At 42.0% G+C, this 21798-nt stretch overlaps 1 protein-coding gene across 1 annotated transcript; it reads right to left on the bottom strand.

Moving 5' to 3' along the window:
- On the bottom strand, positions 1-20452 carry inpp5f (inositol polyphosphate-5-phosphatase F). The gene is made up of 20 exons (XM_041866849.1): positions 20013-20452; positions 17904-17984; positions 15091-15227; positions 13930-14058; positions 13512-13679; positions 13252-13308; positions 11124-11322; positions 10706-10885; positions 10330-10397; positions 9492-9616; positions 9236-9313; positions 8980-9100; positions 8641-8769; positions 5580-5697; positions 3387-3585; positions 3084-3155; positions 2910-2983; positions 2534-2662; positions 2289-2376; positions 1-2005 (listed from the first exon to the last, which is right to left on the bottom strand). Exons 1-20 carry the CDS (start codon positions 20107-20109, stop codon positions 880-882), a joined length of 3375 nt encoding a protein of 1124 aa, XP_041722783.1. The 5' UTR covers positions 20110-20452; the 3' UTR covers positions 1-879.
- Between the last annotated feature and the right edge of the window lie 1346 nt (positions 20453-21798).

The raw sequence follows: 21798 nt of genomic DNA, 5'->3' as shown, positions 1-21798 counted from the left end.
TATTGCACAATCCAGGTGTGCAAAGCTCTTAGAGACTTACCCAAGAAGACTCGGCTGTAGTCGCTGCCAAAGGTATTTCTCACATGTATCGACACAGGGGTGAGTACTTATCGAATCAATATATATTAGTGTTATATATAAGAAAAACTTTGACAGAGTATTTTGTGTAGAGCGTTGACAAAAATTACAATTAAATCCATTTTAATCCCACTTCAGTAACAAAATGTGAAGAAATCCAAGGGGGGTAAATATGTATGATAGGCACTGTACATACAATACAATACTTACATATCAAACAGTATACTATTACCATAGTTCTTGTACCTTGATTAAGTCCTACATTGGTACATTTCCTATATTGGTAGGGAAAAACTCAACAACACTGATTCTACTAGGAGTTTATTTTCTTTTTAGGGCACTATCTAACATTGAGCTGCCCTTTGTTTCCAAAAGAAGTCTACGTTTTTGACCAAATTTCCCTCTTGATTTTCAGAGCTATAAACTAGGCCTATATCACAAATGCCAATTGGTGCACTGCACATATGGGATCACAAAAGTGATAAATTCAGAGCTTGTCTCTCAACATGCACTGGATATTGCCTGCCTTATCTTACTCAGCTATTACCAATAGCCTGACATGCAAATATAGCTGGAAAATCTATTGAAAGGAATTGCAACAGGCTTAAGGACGCTGTCATATTGAGCTGGGGTATTATATACACTACACAACACTGGCTGTAAACATGGTCATGTCAACTACAGGGGGAATTGAAGAGTGCGGTTCTTAGCTGAGTCAGCTTATGCTACTGCTAGCTACTGTACTGGAAGTCACATAGATACTGTACAAAAACCTGCTTAGAGGCTACAACCTGGGAAGTGCTAGATCTGTATGATCCTGGTCTGGCACTGTGTAAACATCGCCTTCAGCTCGTTCTCTTGGGTCTCGTTGAGAGCGGCCATTTCTGGCTCTGGGCTCTTCTGCACCTTCGCCACAGCAAAGTTGAGGCCTTGGGTGAGTCCAGCCTGTGTCAGGCTGGCCACCTGCACCATGGAGCTCTTGATCTTGGCAAAGGGGGAGACCACGCGACTGCCGTTGCTGTCGGCGGGTGAGGGGCCCAGGCTGCCCTCCATATGAGAGCCCAGGCTCCTCTGGGAGCTGCCGGAAGCTGCAGAGTTAGGCTTCTGGACGGTCAGGAGATTGGGGCCAGAGGCGACGTCTAGCTGGGATGGCCTGGGAGGGAGCTGGAGCTGCTCCTCATGCACCTGCTGATCTGAACCTGGGTGTTCGTCTGGGGCCAGCGGGCCTTTAGCATGTGGAGGGACTTGTGGGTTCTGTGTGGGGACGCAACAAGCCACCTGCTCCCCAAACACCGCCACAGGTTTGGTCTGCGCATCTTGGATGAATTGGTGGCAATAGGCGTCAATGGGTGTTCCAAAGTCTATCAGGATGGCCTCCTCAGCCTCTGAGGTAGCCCCGGGGGACTGGTCTTCAGGAACCTCCTGCTTACTGTTACTGTCGCAGCCAGTGACCCGGATGTTGAGCTCCATGCTGCCTCGACTGCCTAGTCGCGGAGCCGACGCCACGATGCCGCAGCTGGGCAGCACATAGTCCACGTTCTCCAGGGAGCTGGAGCGCAGGTGTTCGTCCGAGTTGTAGGAGTCCGAGTCCGATGACATCTCCGAGTGGTTGTCACAGAGGTCCTTCAGGGCCGGGCCGATGTTGGCCCCGTCCGACGTCTCCAAGCTGCTATCAGATTTCCAGAGGGTGACCCCCATGGTGGGTTTCAGAAAGTTCACCTTCATGTCAGGCTTGGTGGAGAAGGTGTTGCCCAGCCTCCCCTTGAAGGAGCCCATGTTGACGTTGGACTTCTTCACCCTCTGGTTGAGGGAGGAGAACTTGTTGAGGAGGAAGCTCTTGCCCTGAGCCAGACCAGAGCTGCCCAGGACCTGGTCTGGATGTCTGCCCTGGATGCCCATGATGTCCTCGTGAGGTTTACTGTGCCTCCTGAAACAAATAGATTGACAACACAGGTTAAAAAAAATTATAATAATCTAATTGACATGCATGATATACAGAAGCCCTAGCTAAAATACTAAGACTTTACATTGTAAATGTAAAGAAACAATATGCAGTCTTAGTATTTTAGCCAGGGCATCTGTTTAACATGCACATCCATGTCAATTATAATTATTTTTGTAAAACCTGTGTAAAAGGGATATTACATACTGAACTACGAGAGAAGAATATTCTGAAGATCTAGAAAGAGTGATAATGCATTCCAACTCACCTCTCCAGTTTCTTTTCAATCACCTGCAGGTCAAGTCCCATGGCTTGCTTAGTTATGCGAAGCATCTCCGCTATGCACTGTAACATGTCTGAAATCAAATGAATCATTCCCACAATGGATGTCAGGACAAGGAATTCAGGTTATTTGGGGGATATACAGGCAGTGTGCTTCCAATCTACCAGGTTTTCTTCACAGTCAATTCGTTTTATGCTGACAGTTTTATGAAATAAATCATCTTCCCATACCTTTACCATCATCCTCAGGATTCCTTGTGACTGCCCTTAATGTGTGAAAATAACCACTTGTCTCCCCATTATTGTAGTGTAGACGCATACAGCAGAATTTGGGCTTCCCGAACAGAGTGGGTTCTGGGCCTACAAAAGAACACATAGGACATGTTGTGAGCTTTATTCAGGAGTAACTAAGATGTTTATGGTAAATCCAAAAAATAGTAGTCGCATCCTTCAGAATTTGTGTACAATAGTTAAAACCATGTCTAAAGTGCTTAGCAGCTTTACAGTGTAAAATAAATCATGAAGCTGTGAAGGACTGATTCAGACCCGGTCTACATTTGGGAATGTTCACTTGGTGGAGCTCTATTCCTCTAGAAACACTCCTCACCTATTTCAATCTTTTCCAAACCTTCTAAGTTGAGGCGCTGGTACTGATTGACTTTGTCAGCTTCCTCATCATAGCTGTACAAACAAAAGCAAATAAACTGAATTATATAAGGAACAGCTAAAATACATGTAATTGACTCTTTATTACTGTTCTGTAATAAATCCAGGCACTTACTAGGCAACGTAATATGCACTGTTGGATAGCAGCATGAGAACATCCACATCTTTGCTGGTTGCATCTATAAGGCTGATGAGGAGAAAAATGAACTTTCCACATTAACAATTTATTGAGGAATAAACACTTTCAAGGTGTTGATTTTTGAAAGGTGTCTTAATTGCTCCTGAGGTGATAAGTAAAGTTGAACTGAATTGACGCTAGCTCACAAAGTGTTGGGAGAACAAACTGAGAGCAAATTTATTCGAAAGGGTTTCAGTGTTAAAGTTCGAGTTTTAATTTGTGGATGGTTCCAGCACTAACCTCATGTCACAGTCGATAAGGGCCCAGCCTGCATGGAACTTCTCATCATCGGGTAGCAGCAGCTGCATGTAGGTCTGCAGCAGGAGGCTGACCTGCTCCTGGGTTACTCTCTGGCTCTCCTTCTCCTTCTCCTCATGCTCCTTCTCCTTACTGAAGATGGAGTATAGGTCCTCCGTCACAGGATGCCCCATCATCAGGTCTGGAGAGAGAGAGAGAGGGGAGAGGAGGGGATGAACAAGGATGGTTGAGTCACTCTTGAGACTAAACTGATTAGGACTGAGTCACGGTTTTGAGACTGAGGGTGGAATCCATTTTGATAACACTTTACTGTACTTAGTGCCTGCAGGTATAATGCTTTTTAACTTGTTATAAGCATTTATGAACCTATAATGTCTTATAATATGTTATGTCTCTATGTTTAATATTTTTAACTGACTAAAAATGGCTATTGATATTTAGTCAGGATCCTTATGAGATGATAATAAGACATTATAAGGGGGTCATACATATTCATGTCTTAGAATGAATTACAACTGCATCATAATGCATTATACAGTGGGGGAAAAAGTATTTAGTCAGCCACCAATTGTGCAAGTTCTCCCACTTAAAAAGATGAGAGAGGCCTGCAATTTTCATCATAGGTACACGTCAACTATGATAGACAAATTGAGAAAAAAAAATCCAGAAAATCACATTGTAGGATTTTTTATGAATTTATTTGCAAATTATGGTGGAAAATAAGTATTAAGTATAGAATAAGTATTAAGTATAGATTTCTGGCTCTCACAGACCTGTAACTTCTTCTTTAAGAGGCTCCTCTGTCCTCCACTCGTTACCTGTATTAATGGCACCTGTTTGAACTTGTTATCAGTATAAAAGACACCTGTCCACAACCTCAAACAGTCACACTCCAAACTCCACTATGGCCAAGACCAAAGAGCTGTCAAAGGACACCAGAAACAAAATTGTAGACCTGCACCAGGCTGGGAAGACTGAATCTGCAATAGGTAAGCAGCTTGGTTTAAAGAAATCAACTGTGGGAGCAATTATTAGGAAATGGAAGACATACATGACCACTGATAATCTCCCTTGATCTGGGGCTCCACGCAAGATCTCACCCCGTGGGGTCAAAATGATCACAAGAACGGTGAGCCAAAATCTGAGAACCACACGGGGGGACCTAGTGAATGACCTGCAGAGAGCTGGGACCAAAGTAACAAAGCCTACCATTAGTAACACACTACGCCGCCAGGGACTCAAATCCTGCAGTGCCAGACGTGTCCCCCTGCTTAAGCCAGTACATGTCCAGGCCCGTCTGAAGTTTGCTAGAGTGCATTTGGATGATCCAGAAGAGGATTGGGAGAATGTCATATGGTCAGATGAAACCAAAATAGAACTTTTTGGTAAAAACTCAACTCGATCGTGTTTGGAGGACAAAGAATGCTGAGTTGCATCCAAAGAACACCATACCTACTGTGAAGCATGAGGGTGGAAACATCATGCTTTGGGGCTGTTTTTCTGCAAAGGGACCAGGACGACTGATCCGTGTAAAGGAAATAATGAATGGGGCCATGTATCGTGAGATTTTGAGTGAAAACCTCCTTCCATCAGCAAGGGCATTGAAGATGAAACGTGGCTGGGTCTTTCAGCATGACAATGATCCCAAACACACCGCCCGGGCAACGAAGGAGTGGCTTCGTAAGAAGCATTTCAAGGTCCTGGAGTGGCCTAGCCAGTCTCCAGATCTCAACCCCATAGAAAATCTTTGGAGGGAGTTGAAAGTCCGTGTTGCCCAGCAACAGCCCCAAAACATCACTGCTCTAGAGGAGATCTGCATGGAGGAATGGGCCAAAATACCAGCAACAGTGTGTGAAAACCTTGTGAAGACTTACAGAAAACATTTGACCTGTGTCATTGCCAACAAAGGGTATATAACAAAGTATTGAGAAACTTTTGTTATTGACCAAATACTTATTTTCCACCATAATTTGCAAATAAATTCATTATAAATCCTACAATGTGATTTTTTTTTCTAATTTTGTCTGTCATAGTTGACGTGTACCTATGATGAAAATTACAGGCCTCTCTCATCTTTTTAAGTGGGAGAACTTGCACAATTGGTGGCTGACTAAATACTTTTTTTCCCCACTGTACCTGCAGGCTTTAAGTAAAGTATTACAGGTCTTTCCTTACCAATGACTGCTTGTCTGTATGCGTCCCTAAAGCGGTTCAGATAGTAACGGTTGGCTGAGTTCACGCCGTCTTTCATCACCCCAGCCAGTTTTCTCTCCCCCGTTCTGGTGAAGTCTCCCTTTATAACGGATAATGGGTTACAGACAGAGCATGTTAAAAACAAGCGAGATATGGCAGTCACCGTCTGATCCCGTTTATACTCTTCCTGGCTTAGGGCTGTGTCGAGTAAACATTGTTCATTTCCCCCCCTTTTTCAGTCTGCACAACAATTATCTTAAAGGCCCAATGCAGCCGTTTTTATATCAATATAAAATCATTTCTGGGTATCAATATTTGTACCTTACTGTACTAGTTTTCCATTAAAATTGACAAAAATAGTTTTTTAGCTACAAAAATTCTCAAACAAGAATTTAGCTAGGACTGTCTGGGAGTGGTCTGAGTGGGAAGGGCCAAACAAAAAAAACTAGCCGTTATTGGCAGAGAGGTTTGGAACTCTTTGCTATTGGTCTATTAACCAATTTACCGCCTGGTGTTGTCACCAGGCAAGCTGAAACTCCCGCCCGTTCAAAACAGGCTGATTAGAAAGTCCTGTGTAGATTTTATTTTCAACCAGCAACTATCAGGAAATAACACTGATAAAGAAAAGTCACTTTTACAGTGTTAGTTTCATCAGCTGTTGTACAATATGATACAAAACAGAATTGACTGCACTAGGCTTTTAAGTTAAACCAGTACAAATAGCCTTTCATGCGACTGCCTTTTTAAAAATGAGTTTACTCCCTTAAGAACAGCCTTTTCACCAGCAGTGTTTTCCACAAGCACATGGAGTAGCCAGCCAAATAGAAAGAGTAGCCAGCCACGATCCCCCGGTTATGATCTTTTTGCCGAACTAGCTCTATTTTGGTGGCCTCTGGTACATTCTAAAGCCTTGATTCCATCCGAAATACACAGTGAAATTATTGAATACTTTATTGAGTTTACCTACCCAGATTAGAAACATTTGTTGTGGTATTGTGTTTACAATAAATATTCCTGAAAATGTATGAATTCGTTTTTGGGAGATATCGTCTAGGCCTATATGATCAGGACTATTTTCTAAGTAAGAGAACATTATACCTTTTTTAACATTTAACCTGTCTTCTCTTGAAAATAAAGTATTTTACTGCAAGATATGAATTGCCACAATTGTTTGTTCTTCAAGTTATGTATTTTATTAAAACAGAAAAATGAAGTACGTAGCCCAAATTATCTTGAAAAAATAAATAAACGTTTTCTAATGGAAAAATGAGTCTCTAAATAAACAGAACTGATGCTCAATTAAGTTATGGGTCTATATGTGTTCAGAGAAGAGATTATACGACATTAGTTAAATTAGTCAAAATATTTCAACAAGTGTTTGCAACTCTCTTTGTGAATTGCAGCATGTCATTTATTCTAAAAAATACTTGATTAACAACTGACCCACAGATTTCTTCTTAAAGAATCTTGTAAGAGTCTGCTGACTTCCACAGGCTTCAAGCTTCCTTTTAAGGCATTTTCTCAGCTATCTGCAATACAGGTATGATTGAAGAATGAAGCAGGTGTTAGAATGAAGCAGGGCTTTGCTACACAGAAAGCAGCAGTTGACTACTCCATTGTCAACACTGATTAAATCAGTAGACCTACAGTATATCAATATCTTTGAAAATACCATATAAGTATCATTAGCTTTTAAAACAATTACATCTGTTTTCTTTTATCATATTTTGGACCAGAGTGAGGCGATCACTCCACTAGCCTACCTATTGTTCCTGCAGTGAGGAGGAGTCACCATCTTCATCGAATGTTTTCATAATTTATCTGCAGATAATCGGCAAAAAGCCTACCAGTATACAAATTAGGGAGCCAAATGAACGTCTCTCTTACGGATGTGATTCGGTAGGCTACTGACGAGTCACTCACTTTAACGTCAATGTCTGGCAAGTCCTGATGGACTTCATATCAAAAATACAAACGAGATCTTTAGATTACTTGTCCCGATGCGATACCATGGACATATAACTACTTTGTAAGATTGATGAATGGCAAGGAAATATGAGATCGACTTTATTCGGTCAGTTAGACACCATTTATAAACTAGACAAGCTTGCTATTCGTCAACCAAATCACAGTAAGCCTATGCGCCAACACTTCGTAGCTGCATAAGAAACACGCAAAAGAAAAATGAATGTGCCAGAAAACAATAGGCTAAGTGGATTTCGATTCATCGTTACCACATTATGTGGGACGTGCAAATTGACTCACATAGACGATAAAGGAGCATCATGCCTTCTCCCTCCGTGTAAATACATTTGACTGCAAACACAGCGTATACAACAGACACCCAGGTACCCGGACAGACAGCAGACTGTCAAACCAGAAGTGTGTTTCCCTGTCATCACTCACTTTGTGACTGACAGGCACCTGTCCTATCAATAGATCGCTAGAAGATGCATATCTTTCATTCCAGCGGGAGAGGACTCGGCCGACTTTTCTTCCTGACTTGCGAATTGAAAAGCCTAGTTAATTCATATGGTTCAATCTAGCGGGAGAGGGCTGGGATGACTTTTTTTCTGAATTGCGAAGTGTAAAAAAAAAAGTAGCCTAGATAATTTACGTGGAAAAAGTACCCGGCTGAAAATGAGTTTGTATTCGACTGTATAGTCGACGCAAGTGGAAAACACTGATCAGGCCATTATACAAGAACAAAATGGTGATTTCCATAAATAATGCAGAAAATGTGCTTATCTTCACATGTTATGCCATGGTTATATATCACGCATCACATGCTAATCTAAGCCGCAGACAAAATAAGAGGCTGGAGGACTCCTCCTCCTTTTCGCCGTCCTCCTGATGTACATTTCTCCCTGCAAATTGACGAGGCCTCATATAATTGGTAGTTAAACAAGACTAAGCAAATATGCTTTATTACTTGATACATTTACCCAGGCAGCGAAGGCATCTGCGGAGAAACAAGACGGTATTCTGTTGTAAGATGTAACCCTAATATTAGCTTAAACTTTACACATGCAAATGATGTTACCTTGAGGGCAGCCGTACCGGCATACTGTCTACTGATGGTGTCGCCGTTGTTGGCCCACATGACCTGGTAGATCCTGTAGCACTTGAGGGGCAGAGGCTGCTCAGGGGGCATCACACCCAGTTTCTTCAGCTGAGGGACGCAGAGACATACAGTTAACCATCAGTCAGGTTGCCATATTTTTTACAGTTTGTCTTTTACCTTAATATTTCATCTGATATGTATACCATGTGTCTAAACCAGAGACTTTAGTTCAAATCTGTATTAGTGCACTAGGAAATGCAATGTTATGACATCATCAGCTTTAAGTTGACACATGTTGAAAGTGGGGAGATATCTCACCTGTGCCTCCATTACAGCACGAGCAATGGAAGCCTGGACTACATTGGTCCTGTCTAGACAGTCCATGCAGTTGACCCGGAAAATGCCCTCCTGGTGGCAGATGACTCCTGCCTGGTCCACCCTGACAGAGGAACATACACTGTGATTGCATGGGGATATGGAGCCACATGTTCTATCAATTACTGATTAGTTGAGGATTTTTACTTGCACTAAAAATAGTCTCAGTTTGGGCTTGGGATGACACTCGCACACTTACCAGCCCCATCTCATGTCTGCAATAATATCGGAGATGGCATCCGTCAGCGTTTGCACATTCTCAAACTTCATCCCTCGACTGATGAGACAGAAGACCAATTAAATATATACAGGGAAAGTGCATACTATAATAAATAAATACAAGGATTGTAGTTTAGGTTATTCTTTCCTCATTAGATTTACTTACTTATTTACTTACTTACTTCGATTAAATTATCTGTGCTGTCAAGATTGTTTCTGTGCAGCAATTTTCTTACCAGTGCTCATGGAAGTCAAAAGAGACATATGTCAGGTTAGGATTGTTGTATAGAAGGACTTGTTTGAGATATGCATCGCCAATAATCTTCTCACGCCCACTTTGGTCCACTAAGTTAATGATGACCTGTCAAAACAAGGGAAAACAGTGGTAAATTGCTTTACTATAGTCTTTCCGTAGATAAGTGTAAGTTCAATGAAAACTCAAACTTTGGTATTGATATTAAACCCCTAGAGACGATTGACACACCAATCTAAGTTACATAACAAAAAAATCCCCATCCAAATCTGTCAGTTTAAGCTAGAGATATCGTTTTCTTTTTTGCATTGGATGCGTCTCAATCCACCGCATCCGCCAGTATCGCATTTCCGCATCTGTGGTGAAAGGTGGCAGAGCTAGAGCGGGGTTTGTCAGACCATGAGACATCCCGAAAATCGGTTTTCTCACATAAACGTCTGTAGCGTCCGAACGGTTTGACCTACAAACTATTATGACCACTTTATGGAAATGGGAGATTCTCACCCCGACAAGTACGACCCGACAAGTGTCACGGGACTCGTCTGAAGGTAACCAGTACGGGTTAAAACAATTTTTTTATGTTAGTATGAAGGTAGTTTTGTGCCTACCCAAAAAAAAGGGTTAAATATATGACACTTCAAAACCTTGTTTCTTATGATTTTTGTTATACCTAAAGGGATTCTAAAATTCCAAATCAAATAGCTAAACGATCCATAGTATGACCATCTTAAAACAATTCCATGTCAGCTTAGCACCCCCCCAACATCTTAGACTCTAAAGAATCAAAGTAATACCAATGCTATAAGGCATATGCTTCTCACCTGCTTCTTGTAAAGGTTGAGCTGTTCGTCAAAGTGAGCCGCAAAGTAAGGAATGGTCTCCTTCTCTCCTGACAAATCAGACAGTACATTGTAAGGAAAACAATCCCTGTCATACAGATGATCTAAAAAAGTAATCTGGAAATTGCACATAAACTCAACAAGTAGTGATGATTATAACGGGAAAAGTATATGATGGGGTCATGTGCTTTCGTTTTAGCTTGCCCAGTGTCCTGGGTGGGCGGAGTTTGCACATTTAAGACAATTCCATTAGTTATAAAAAGAAAAAACTCCACCCACCCGGGGGACTAGGCGAGCTTAAAACAAACACACCCATTATTCCCAAGGCATTATTTTAGATTGGAAATATCCCACTGACCTTTCTCCAGCCGAGGCCTGGGGTTGTAGCGGTAGCCTGCTTGGCTCCAGAAGACAGGCACCGAGCCGCGGCTCTGCACAAAGGACAGTGAGTGGTTGTGCACGTGGATCAGCTGCTCGGTCTCCACAAAGTTAGCCACGTGGCCGTCTGTGTCCACCCCTCTGCGTTTGTACCGCATCCCTTTGGGGAGAGGAAAACTATGATCATTCATTCACCCTCCAATAATCATCTGAGCTTAACTGACTAAGTTATGTGAGAAAGTAATGTAGTTTCGCTGACATTTTAAGTAAGTTGAAGAGAATTTATAGTTTATTATTCATCAAGTAATTCAAGTTCTATTTAAGAAAAAGGGAAATATCTGCTTATCAAAGTGTTGCAAATAGAACCTAGCTATTTGGTCATGACCTCTGTCCTGTACCTGCACGGTGGCGACTGCGGCGGGAGATGAGGGCCACGGTGAAGCGCGGGTGGATGTCGTCCACGCAGGCGAGCTCCTGGAGCGGCGTGTCGGGGCTGTTCTTCTCCTCGTCTGGGCTCTCGTTGTAGTTCACCACCAGCTCCTCCACCTGCACAAAGCCCTGGATGATGGGTGTCACCCAGAAGTCCACTTCTGGAACCTGCGACACAACAAGAAAAGTTACAAACAAACTCTATACAGTGATGCCAAATGTAGATTAATAAAGAGGAACTTCAGTAGTTCATTATACAGTGGGGAGAACAAGTATTTGATACACTGCCGATTTTGCAGGTTTTCCTACTTACAAAGCATGTAGAGGTCTGTAATTTTTATCATAGGTACACTTCAACTGTGAGAGACGGAATCTAAAACAAAAATCCAGAAAATCACATTGTATGATTTTTAAGTAATTAATTTGCATTTTATTTCATGACATAAGTATTTGATACATCAGAAAAGCAGAACTTAATATTTGGTACAGAAACCTTTGTTTGCAATTACAGAGATCATAGGTTTCCTGTAGGTCTTGACCAGGTTTGCACACACTGCAGCAGGGATTTTGGCCCACTCCTCTATACAGACCTTCTCCAGATCCTTCAGGTTTCGGGGCTGTCGCAGGGCAATACGGACTTTCAGCTCCCTCCAAAGATTTTCTATTGGGTTCAGGTCTGGAGACTGGCTAGGCCACTCCAGGATCTTGAGATGCTTCTTACGGAGCCACTCCTTAGTTGCCCTGGCTGTGTGTTTCGGGTCGTTGTCATGCTGGAAGACCCAGCCACGACCCATCTTCAATGCTCTTACTGAGGGAAGGAGGTTGTTGGCCAAGATCTTGCGATACATGGCCCCATCCATCCTCCCCTCAATACGGTGCAGTCGTCCTGTCCCCTTTGCAGAAAAGCATCCCCAAAGAATGATGTTTCCACCTCCATGCTTCACGGTTGGGATGGTGTTCTTGGGGTTGTACTCATCCTTCTTCTTCCTCCAAACACGGCGAGTGGAGTTTAGACCAAAAAGCTCTATTTTTGTCTCATCAGACCACATGACCTTCTCCCATTCCTCCTCTGGATCATCCAGATGGTCATTGGCAAACTTCAGACGGGCCTGGACATGCGCTGGCTTGAGCAGGGGGAACTTGCGTGCGCTGCAGGATTTTAATCCATGACGGCATAGTGTGTTACTAATGGTTTTCTTTGAGACTGTGGTCCCAGCTCTCTTTAGGTCATTGACCAGGTCCTGCCGTGTAGTTCTGGGCTGATCCCTCACCTTCCTCATGATCATTGATGCCCCACGAGGTGAGATCTTGAATGGAGCCCCAGACCGAGGGTGATTGACCGTCATCTTGAACTTCTTCCATTTTCTAATAATTGCGCCAACAGTTGTTGCCTTCTCACCAAGCTGCTTGCCTATTGTCCTGTAGCCCATCCCAGCCTTGTGCAGGTCTACAATTTTATCCCTGATGTCCTTACACAGCTCTCTGGTCTTGGCCATTGTGGAGAGGTTGGAGTGTGTTTGATTGAGTGTGTGGACAGGTGTCTTTTATACAGGTAACGAGTTCAAACAGGTGCAGTTAATACAGGTAATGAGTGGAGAACAGGAGGGCTTCTTAAAGAAAAACTAACAGTTCTGTGAGAGCCGGAATTCTTACTGGTTGGTAGGTGATCAAATACTTATGTCATGCAATAAAATGCAAATTAATTACTTAAAAATCATACAATGTGATTTTCTGGATTTTTGTTTTAGATTCCGTCTCTCACAGTTGAAGTGTACCTATGATAACAATTACAGACCTCTACATGCTTTGTAAGTAGGAAAACCTGCAAAATCGGCAGTGTATCAAATACTTCTTCTCCCCACTGTATATTTAACATAGATTTAAAGGAGTACAATGCAATTCATTCAATCACTCCAATAATACCTGCCACTAAGCCTTTCCTTGCTAAAACATTTCCCTATTATTCAAATAGGGTTCTGCAGAAGTGACTGCCACACTAGTGCACCATGACCATCAGCACTCTTATATCTGACCATTCACAAATTAATATCTAGTCTATCCATTCCTGTCAAAACAGTTTTGAAATGAATCAGTTACCTGCAGATCAATGAGCTCCTGGACCATGTGTTTGTTCCAGAAGAATCTGTCATCCACCTTGAAGAGGAAAATAACTATTATCAGTTACTTCATTTGACCTGTTGAAGCTCAGTTAAACCACCGATCTTAAAGACAGGAAATATATGTGGTAAAATACTACTGTACTTAAACCGACCCGATTTAATGCGGCCTGCGGTTATTTTAGTAAATGTCTCAGTAAATGCGACCTGTGTGCGCTGAGTGTCGTAATAACCCCTAACCTGGTTCCATAGGGGCAGGTTGGACTTTTCTGTGTCTCCCTGCCGCTGCACAGTGTTGGTGAGGTCATAGGTCATGCTGTAGTAGAAGGAATCGGAGTCCATGAATATCTTGAACAGCTCATCGAGCAGCCGCCTCTCCAGACGTTCCCTCTCTTTGTTTTCCTTGACCTGAAAGGCAGGGGAATACTGGGTGGTGGGCATGGACAGAGATGGTATTACATTGGCAAAATAAAAATATGGAAAGGAAAAAAATATTTAAATGAACAAAAAAAAGCATTGTATACTGTCAAAGTTACTAAAAAATGTACTATTGTAAAAACAACAAATAAAAGCAAATGTATCAATTCCAAAATGTACAACAGGTATGTAAGATGATAATACATGGGATATCTGAGCACAGTACTAAATATTATATTACCTTTTTCTTAGTGGGAGCCCCAACATTGGACTTGATCTGACTCAGAGTTTTCATCAGGAACTTCGACTCATCTGGAGACTGTGCAAGCTTCTCTGGTTTGTCGATCCCAAAGTGATGCTTCTTACAAAGCTGAAAGAAAAGGACAGACTTTCTATCCCACTTTCTATGTAATTGTACATTGTTAAGATACCAACATCATCTTCCGCTGTAGTGATGTGTGACAGGAATTTAAATATGAACTCTGGGTAATACACTCACTTTTAAACCATTTGAAGGCATTACCATTCATTCAGTTCAGCTTAGGCTAATTGAGTATACCAAAGCATTCTGATATTAATCTTCCTTATAATTGAGTGCATGATGAAAGTGTTCCAAATATATGTAAATGTATGTACAGGGAATGATAGACAATTGGGAATATACTGGTAGACATGTCTAATAGGTTGATTGACAGCTAATCGGTATGGTGTCCTTGGGTTAACTGGGTCTCTCAATGAGATTGCTAAACAATTACATCAATTCAAAGCTACCAAAAAACAGTCAACAACATCCAAAACTAGTGGTTTATAAAACTCTCTAAATACAACTTCACAGGGCTACTGAATTCCTAACCTAGACGGGATGGAATAATCATTCTGTGGTATGGACAGTACGTAGGGCAAGGTTCTAAAAACATGCCAGAGAAATGATTATCCAACACATCCCGTTCTCTGGAAATGTTTCACTTACTTCCTCATCATCTGTATCTGTATCATCATCATGGCTCACCTGTAAGAATGGCATCTAAGCAAAATCCTGATTCCTCTGAGATCAAAATAACACTATTGTGATATCCATCTTAAACTGTGATTCATTGCTATTGACTCAAGGAGTCAATAAAAACAGGGAAACCGAGATACTTTACTAGAAACATTGAAATGCAATCATAAAATGTTTTTTTTTTTTTAACTCAAGCCAGCCTAGATGATAGCTATGGTTTTCATTACATCTCATGATGACTGTAGCCTAGATTTAAAAAGGAGACTACAATAGCACATCAGTGGCTACTTTAATGTGTTAATTGCTGCATGTGTAAACTTCTCAAAAAAGGCCCAATACTACTTGAGTGCTCAGAGATCCAGAAAGCTCCAAGATAAAACGGGCCTCATCACAGTCTCTCACCTCCAGCTCCAGCTCCAGAGGCTCTTCCTCAGACAGAGGAATGACAGCTATCTTGGTGATCTTGTAGACTTTGTGGTCACCTGGCATCTGGCCAACCAGCATTTTTTGGCGGATCAGTATGAGACCCAGAGGAAGATCTGCCAACAGAAAGGGGTAAAGAACATGTCATCACAGGCACAGAATTCCACACATTCCGTTAGGTGTGACTTCATCAGCTGTTTTCTCTCAGTCTGTGGTGACACACAGGATTTACATTTTAGTCATTTAGCAGACGCTCTTATCCAGAGCGACTTACAGTTAGTGAGTGCATACATTTTCATACTTGCTTAGCATCTGGCTAAGCGAACTGAAATTTCACCCATGAAAATGCACGATTCGTTAGAATCAGAAGTATTTGCATGCTGTTCTCTTCTAAAACCAATGTATTATGTAGGCTTTCTAATGCATTTGCTTTGCCTTTTTATAAAGCGTGTGAGGATCCACTGAACATCCAGCGCTGTACATACCTCTCTGAACAAACTTCCAACACTGTCTGTTACAGCATTATCAAGTCAAACTGACATTTATTTCAGATGGTAAACAAGTTCTTGCAGACTAACTCATCTTTCACAGTTATGTCTCAGTACTTTTCCGCAATCATTTAGCAAACCTTTGTGAGTGTAATAAACAACATAAGAATACAATGATGAGCATATACAGTTGAAGTCGGAAGTTTACATACACCTTAGCCAAATACATTTAAACTCAGTTTTTCACAATTCCTGACATTTAATCCTAGTAAAAATTCCCTGTCTTAGGTCAGTTAGGATCACCACTTTTATTTTAAGAATGTGATATGTCAGAATAATAGTAGAGATAATTATTTATTTCAGCTTCTATTTATTTCATCACATTCCCAGTGGATCAGAAGTTTACATACACTCAATTAGTATTTGGTAGCATTGCCTTTAAATTGTTTAACTTGGGTCAAACGTTTCGGGTAGCCTTCCACAAGCTTCCCCACAATAAGTTGGGTGAATTTTGGCCCATTCCTCCTGACAGAGCTGGTGTAACTGAGTCAGGTTTGTAGGCCTCCTTGCTCGCACACGCTTTTTCAGTTTTGCCCATAAATGTTCTATAGGATTGAGGTCAGGGCTTTGTGATGGCCACTCCAATACCTTGACTTTGTTGTCCTTAAGCCATTTTGCCACAACTTTGGAAGTATGCTTGGGGTCATTGTCCATTTGGAAGACCCATTTGCGACCAAGCTTTAACTTCCTGACTGATGTCTTGAGATGTTGCTTCAATATATCCACATCATTTTCCTTCCTCATGATGCCATCTATTTTGTGAAGTGCACCAGTCCCTCCAGCAGCAAAGCACCCCCACAGCATGATGCTGCCACCCCCGTGCTTCATGGTTGGGATGGTGTTCTTCGGCTTGCAAGCTACCCCCTTTTTCCTCCAAACATAACGATGGTCATTATGGCCAAACAGTTCTATTTTTGTTTCATCAGACCAGAGGACATTTCCCCAAAAAGTACGATCTTTGTCCCCATGTACAGTTGCAAACCGTAGTCTTGCATTTTTTGGCGGTTTTGGAGCAGTGGCTTCTTCCTTGCTGAGCGGCCTTTCAGGTTATGTCGATATAGGACTCGTTTTACTGTGGATATAGATACTTTTGTATCCGTTTCCTCCAGCATCTTCACAAGGTCCTTTGCTGTTGTTCTGGGATTGATTTGCACTTTTCGCACCAAAGTATGTTCATCTCTAGGAGACAGAACGCGTCTCCTTCCTGAGCGGTATGACGGCTGCGTGGTCCCATGGTGTTTATACTTGCGTACTATTGTTTGTACAGATGAATGTGGTACCTTCAGGCGTTTGGAAATTGCTCCCAAGGATGAACCAGACTTTTGGAGATCTACCATTATTTTTCTGAGGTCTTGGATGATTTGTTTTGATTTTCCCATGATGTCAAGAAAAGAGGCACTGAGTTTGAAAGTAGGCTTTGAAATACATCCACAGGTACACCTCCAATTGACTCAAATGATATCAATTAGCCTATCAGAAGCTTCTAAAGCCATGACATTATTTTCCAAGCTGTTTAAAGGCACAGTCAACTTAGGGTATGTAAACTTCTGACCCACTGGAATTGTGATACAGTGAATTATAAGTGAAATAATCTGTCTGTAAACAATTGTTGGAAAAATTCCTTGTGTCATGCACCAAGTAGATGTCCTAACCGACTTGCCAAAACTATCGTTTGTTAACAAGAAATTTGTGGAGTGGTTGAAAAACGAGTTTTAATGACTCCAACCTAAGTGTATGTAAACTTCCGACTTCAACTGTAGATAAGGCTGTTTTTCTCCAAAGTGAAAAAAAAGAATTGGCATTTCTGAGGGCTGAGGCACTTGCTACAATTAATCTAAAAACCTCATTAAGGCAACACAATGATCCAGTAATCCTCTGTGTTTTCATGATGAGTCGCCCCAAAAGCATCTACCGCACAAACATTACTCATACTAGCCTGTAGCCAAGCCCCAGGCCTAGCCTAGGGCTACATTCTTGGGCTTGTTAGGGGGTGATCTGTGTTGTATATTTGAGGACCACTGATGAGGTTTGAAAGCTATAAAAAGCTCAAGCTAATAAAGAACAGAAGAAAGGCACGGTTTCAGAGAATAAAGGTACAGTAGTAGCCGTCTTGTGCAAGGGTCCACACTGCGCAACATTTAAAAGCATACATACATGTCAAGTCATATCTCAAATTATCCAGTTGTGTCAAATGTTGGTTAATAGCCCAGTACTTGTAGCACAAGGCCTACACCATTTTCTTACCTGTATGAAGTTGTATTTTCCCGATGAGACCCTCAACCAGGCCCAAACACATTGGGTTCCAAGCTAACAGCAGGTCTGTTGCTGAAATAATAAAAGAGAAGAGACAATCAGAGAAAAGAAAGACTTGTGGAGTGGACACAAAGTAAAAACATTTTCTAAGAGAAATAGCTCTACACACTAAGAGCAATGAAGCTATTTGATGATAAACAGTACATGCATATAAGCCTATTTTCCAAACGGACCACCTAGTTGATGGATTGCAGCCTAATAATATTTACATTCCACACGGCTGTGGACCATTTCCTGCACCTTCCATGCTAGGCTTGGACTGAGCGTTTCTGTTTGTACTGTTAGGAATCATGGAGCATCACCAGTATGCAGCCAAGTTCAGAAGTATTTAATGCATCAAGAGATTCTTCTCACAGTTAAAAAAGACGAGTGTTATCAATTGTGTAGAATAGTACAAATGATGTAGAGAATACATGGGCAGAATACATGACAATTTCTTTGCCTCCGAAGCAGGTCATAAAGGATCACAGGCCCTGGATGGAAACCTAGCTAGTGTCCGAGTTTCCATTCTTTAAAAAAAACGGTGTAGTAACATGACGCACTGAGGCATGACTACATCACTGCCAAATGACTCCATCACAGCTAGCCTACAGAAAACTGACTGAAGCTGCTGACTAAAACTTTGTTATAACAGAGAACTAGACTTCAACTGCTTGACACACCCTTGAAGAGTTGAGTCATGAATGGGTGACAAAGAGGGTGGAGACTGGAGAACATCTAGGCAGCTCAGACAATAACTCTTCCTGTTCCATGGAGCCAGAGAACTTTTATGTACCGGCCTCAGCATTGGAGTCCGGGCAGGGCGGTGGAAAAGAAGGGCTGCCCCTACATACCTCTCTCTGTTTGTCCATGATACAGACACGCTTACATTAGGGTGAAACTCCACCATAGTTGTTCAGAAGTGTGAAATATTGTGGAAATTCCTGTCAGTGCTAGTGTCAACAGGCCCAATGAGGAGTAGAAATCCTTTTCCGATTAAATAATGGAAGAGTGGTGCAACCCAAACCTGTTCAGGCTGGCTGCACACACATGTGACCTCAGCCAGCCCACAGGGTACTCATTCACATCCACACACAATGGCTGCTCCTTCTCCCAACTGCCTTTTTGTTACTACAGAAAGGCAAGCTTCACAGGCTCAGCTGCTGGCTTTGCTCTGAATTTTCCCGGCATTGCTCATCACAGAGAAGGGGAGGTGTTTTGACAGGAGCACAAGAGCTAGCGATCTGGCCTAACTATGCTCGTCTCCCAAGAAGCAGAACAAGTCCAGCAAGGTAGTTTAGTGTGTAGCAGTGAGCAGCTAACTAGTCTAAATATGTGGAATCCAGTGTAAGGAAATAAGGAACCACTGGACCAGATGCTTGAGTGGTATTTCAGGAAATGAATGGTTAACCATGTAGCCACAGGAATCTATTAAATAAATCTTATGAAAGACGAAGAATGGATGGAGGGAAGAATTATGAACCCTAACAGCTGTTTTGTTCAATACTTCACTATTTAAAGACATTTAAAAAACAAAACATATGGAACAATGACATCATCATCTGCTCTCCCGAATCATGGTTAGATTTGATTTAAATGGAACCCCTGCTGCTAAATCATTTTTACTGTTGTCCTCGAGCGTCCTAGTTCTGCACAACATCAGCATCCCCGTGTCTGTTTATTCCAAATATCAGGTCAACGGGGCAGCACTCCACATGAAAGTAGGGCAATAATAAAGATGTAATGGCTTGGCAGTTAGGATAATTGTCTCGACAGCTAAATAGTTGGGAATAAATTATATCATTACAATGCCAAAATGGAATGAAACGCACTCGAATTTGAGTAAGGTGCGCTGTCTGACCCACAGATTCTCAACGTTACATAGTTTCCTACATAGCTGTCATTGTAAACGTGTATAGCAGTGCTAACTTGGATAATAAAGACAATATGAAATGCTCATGCCATGGGCTTGACATTGTAATTTAGCTATGGCTTTGCTGTCCGAGATAGCTAGATGATGTAGCTATAAAAAATAATAATTGACAAACGTATTTTGCTTACCAGGTCTGACATTCATGGTCCCATCTATTCGGCTACACCAAAGAGCATGATCCCCACTCTGGAGAATGTAATGGTCTTTGGCTTGAAACAGCTCCATTTTGACCGTGTATGTCAAAACATGTAAATATAACTGTGGTTCAAACCGTTTAGCTAGCTATCTAGCAGAGAAATTTGCTGGCTGGCTAGCTAGCTAACGTACCGTTAGTTGTGTGTTAGCTAGCTAGCTAACGTTGCTGACAGCACGTTGCCCTAGCAAGTTAGCTAACGTTTGTTTTGGTTATTTGATATCGTAGTTCAAAAAGTAGCCATAATGTCAATCAGGTGAGAAACTTCTTCAATGTGTGAAAATGTCGCTGGCTTATCATTTCCATTTTGAAGCCCGACACTGTCGATTTCCTGCAGAAACAATCACACGTGACCTTAGTCGTCATCCGATATCTACCTCCACAGGAGGTGCGTTCAGTTCAATTCAACGTTTGCTACGTTGCGTGGCAGTTTGTACTGAACATAGAAACTATAGTACTGAACAACACGTTTCCAACAATGGTGCAAACCGTTCTTCAACAGCTTTTGAGGTACGTTTTCTCCCGTTTGTGGCCGTGGGTGTGGCGAGGTGTGGCCTGATCAATATGGGTGTGACCATTTGAAATTGCAAAACTCGTGCAGCACACACCATACACAATCTCTATCTGGGCCACAATAATCACACTGTTCTTGAACTGGCCCAGACAGAGACACTGTAGAGGAGATGGGAAACTCCATTGAAATAGTTTTAACGCCCATTATGTACTTTACCCATGCGTCGTCAATGGGCCGCGCGGGCTACTTTGGGACAAGGAGAGCTCTCCTTCAAGGAGTGAATGGGAGTCAATTGGGCGCTAGCTCAAAAACCCAACATTAGCATGAATTTCGTGAACAACAAGTATAACATTACACATATTTTCCGAGATGTAAGATAACTAACTTGTTGTCTGTAATATCGTATAGCTTTGGAATCGTGACATTACGTACTTTCGAGGAAAATAGTCAGGTTTCGTGACTTTGAGAAGGGATTGCGCGAAGATTAGTTTAGCAACAAGTGTGACGCAAATTGACAACGTCAACGCGATTAGTCAACAGTCTGCTGGGTGGGGCGTTACACGCTCTTTCATTAATTGTCTAATGGGATTTCTATCTCCTCCTTTCTCTAATATATCTGGCCCAGGTTTACTCTATTAACCTCAGAACAGCCTCAATTCGTCGGGGGCTTGGGCTCTACAAGGTGTCGAAAGCGTTCCACAGGGATGCTTGCCCATGTTGACTCCAATGCTTCATATACTTTGGGTGGTGGACCATTCTTGATACACACAGAAACTGTTGAGTGTGAAAAACCCAGCAGCGTTGCAGTTCTTGACACAAACCGGTGTTCCTGGCACCTACTAACCCATTCAAAGGCACTTACATTTTGTGTCTTGACCATTCACCCTCTGAATGGCACACATACACAATCCAGGTCTCAATTGTCTCAAGGCTTAAAAATCATTCTTTAACCTGTCCCCTCCCCTTCATCTACACTGATTGGTGGATTTGACATCAATAAGGGATCATAGCTTTCCCCTGGATTCACGTGGTCAGTCTTATGTCATGGAAAGAGCAGGTGTTCTTAATATTTGTATACTCAGTGTATGCTCCCCTAGTGAAAAACACGCGGTTGGTGGTGAACAGGACATTGAATTGAATGTATTAAACCTATAAAAAAAATCACCCCTCGTCAAGTTAGAGTGCTTATTCGCTCTTATTAATTATC

This window comes from Coregonus clupeaformis, chromosome 37 (assembly GCF_020615455.1).
Source record: "Coregonus clupeaformis isolate EN_2021a chromosome 37, ASM2061545v1, whole genome shotgun sequence".
Lineage (NCBI taxonomy): Eukaryota > Metazoa > Chordata > Actinopteri > Salmoniformes > Salmonidae > Coregonus > Coregonus clupeaformis.
The sequence above is the reverse complement of the archived record's forward strand: the minus strand, read 5'-3'. Positions and strand labels throughout refer to the sequence as shown.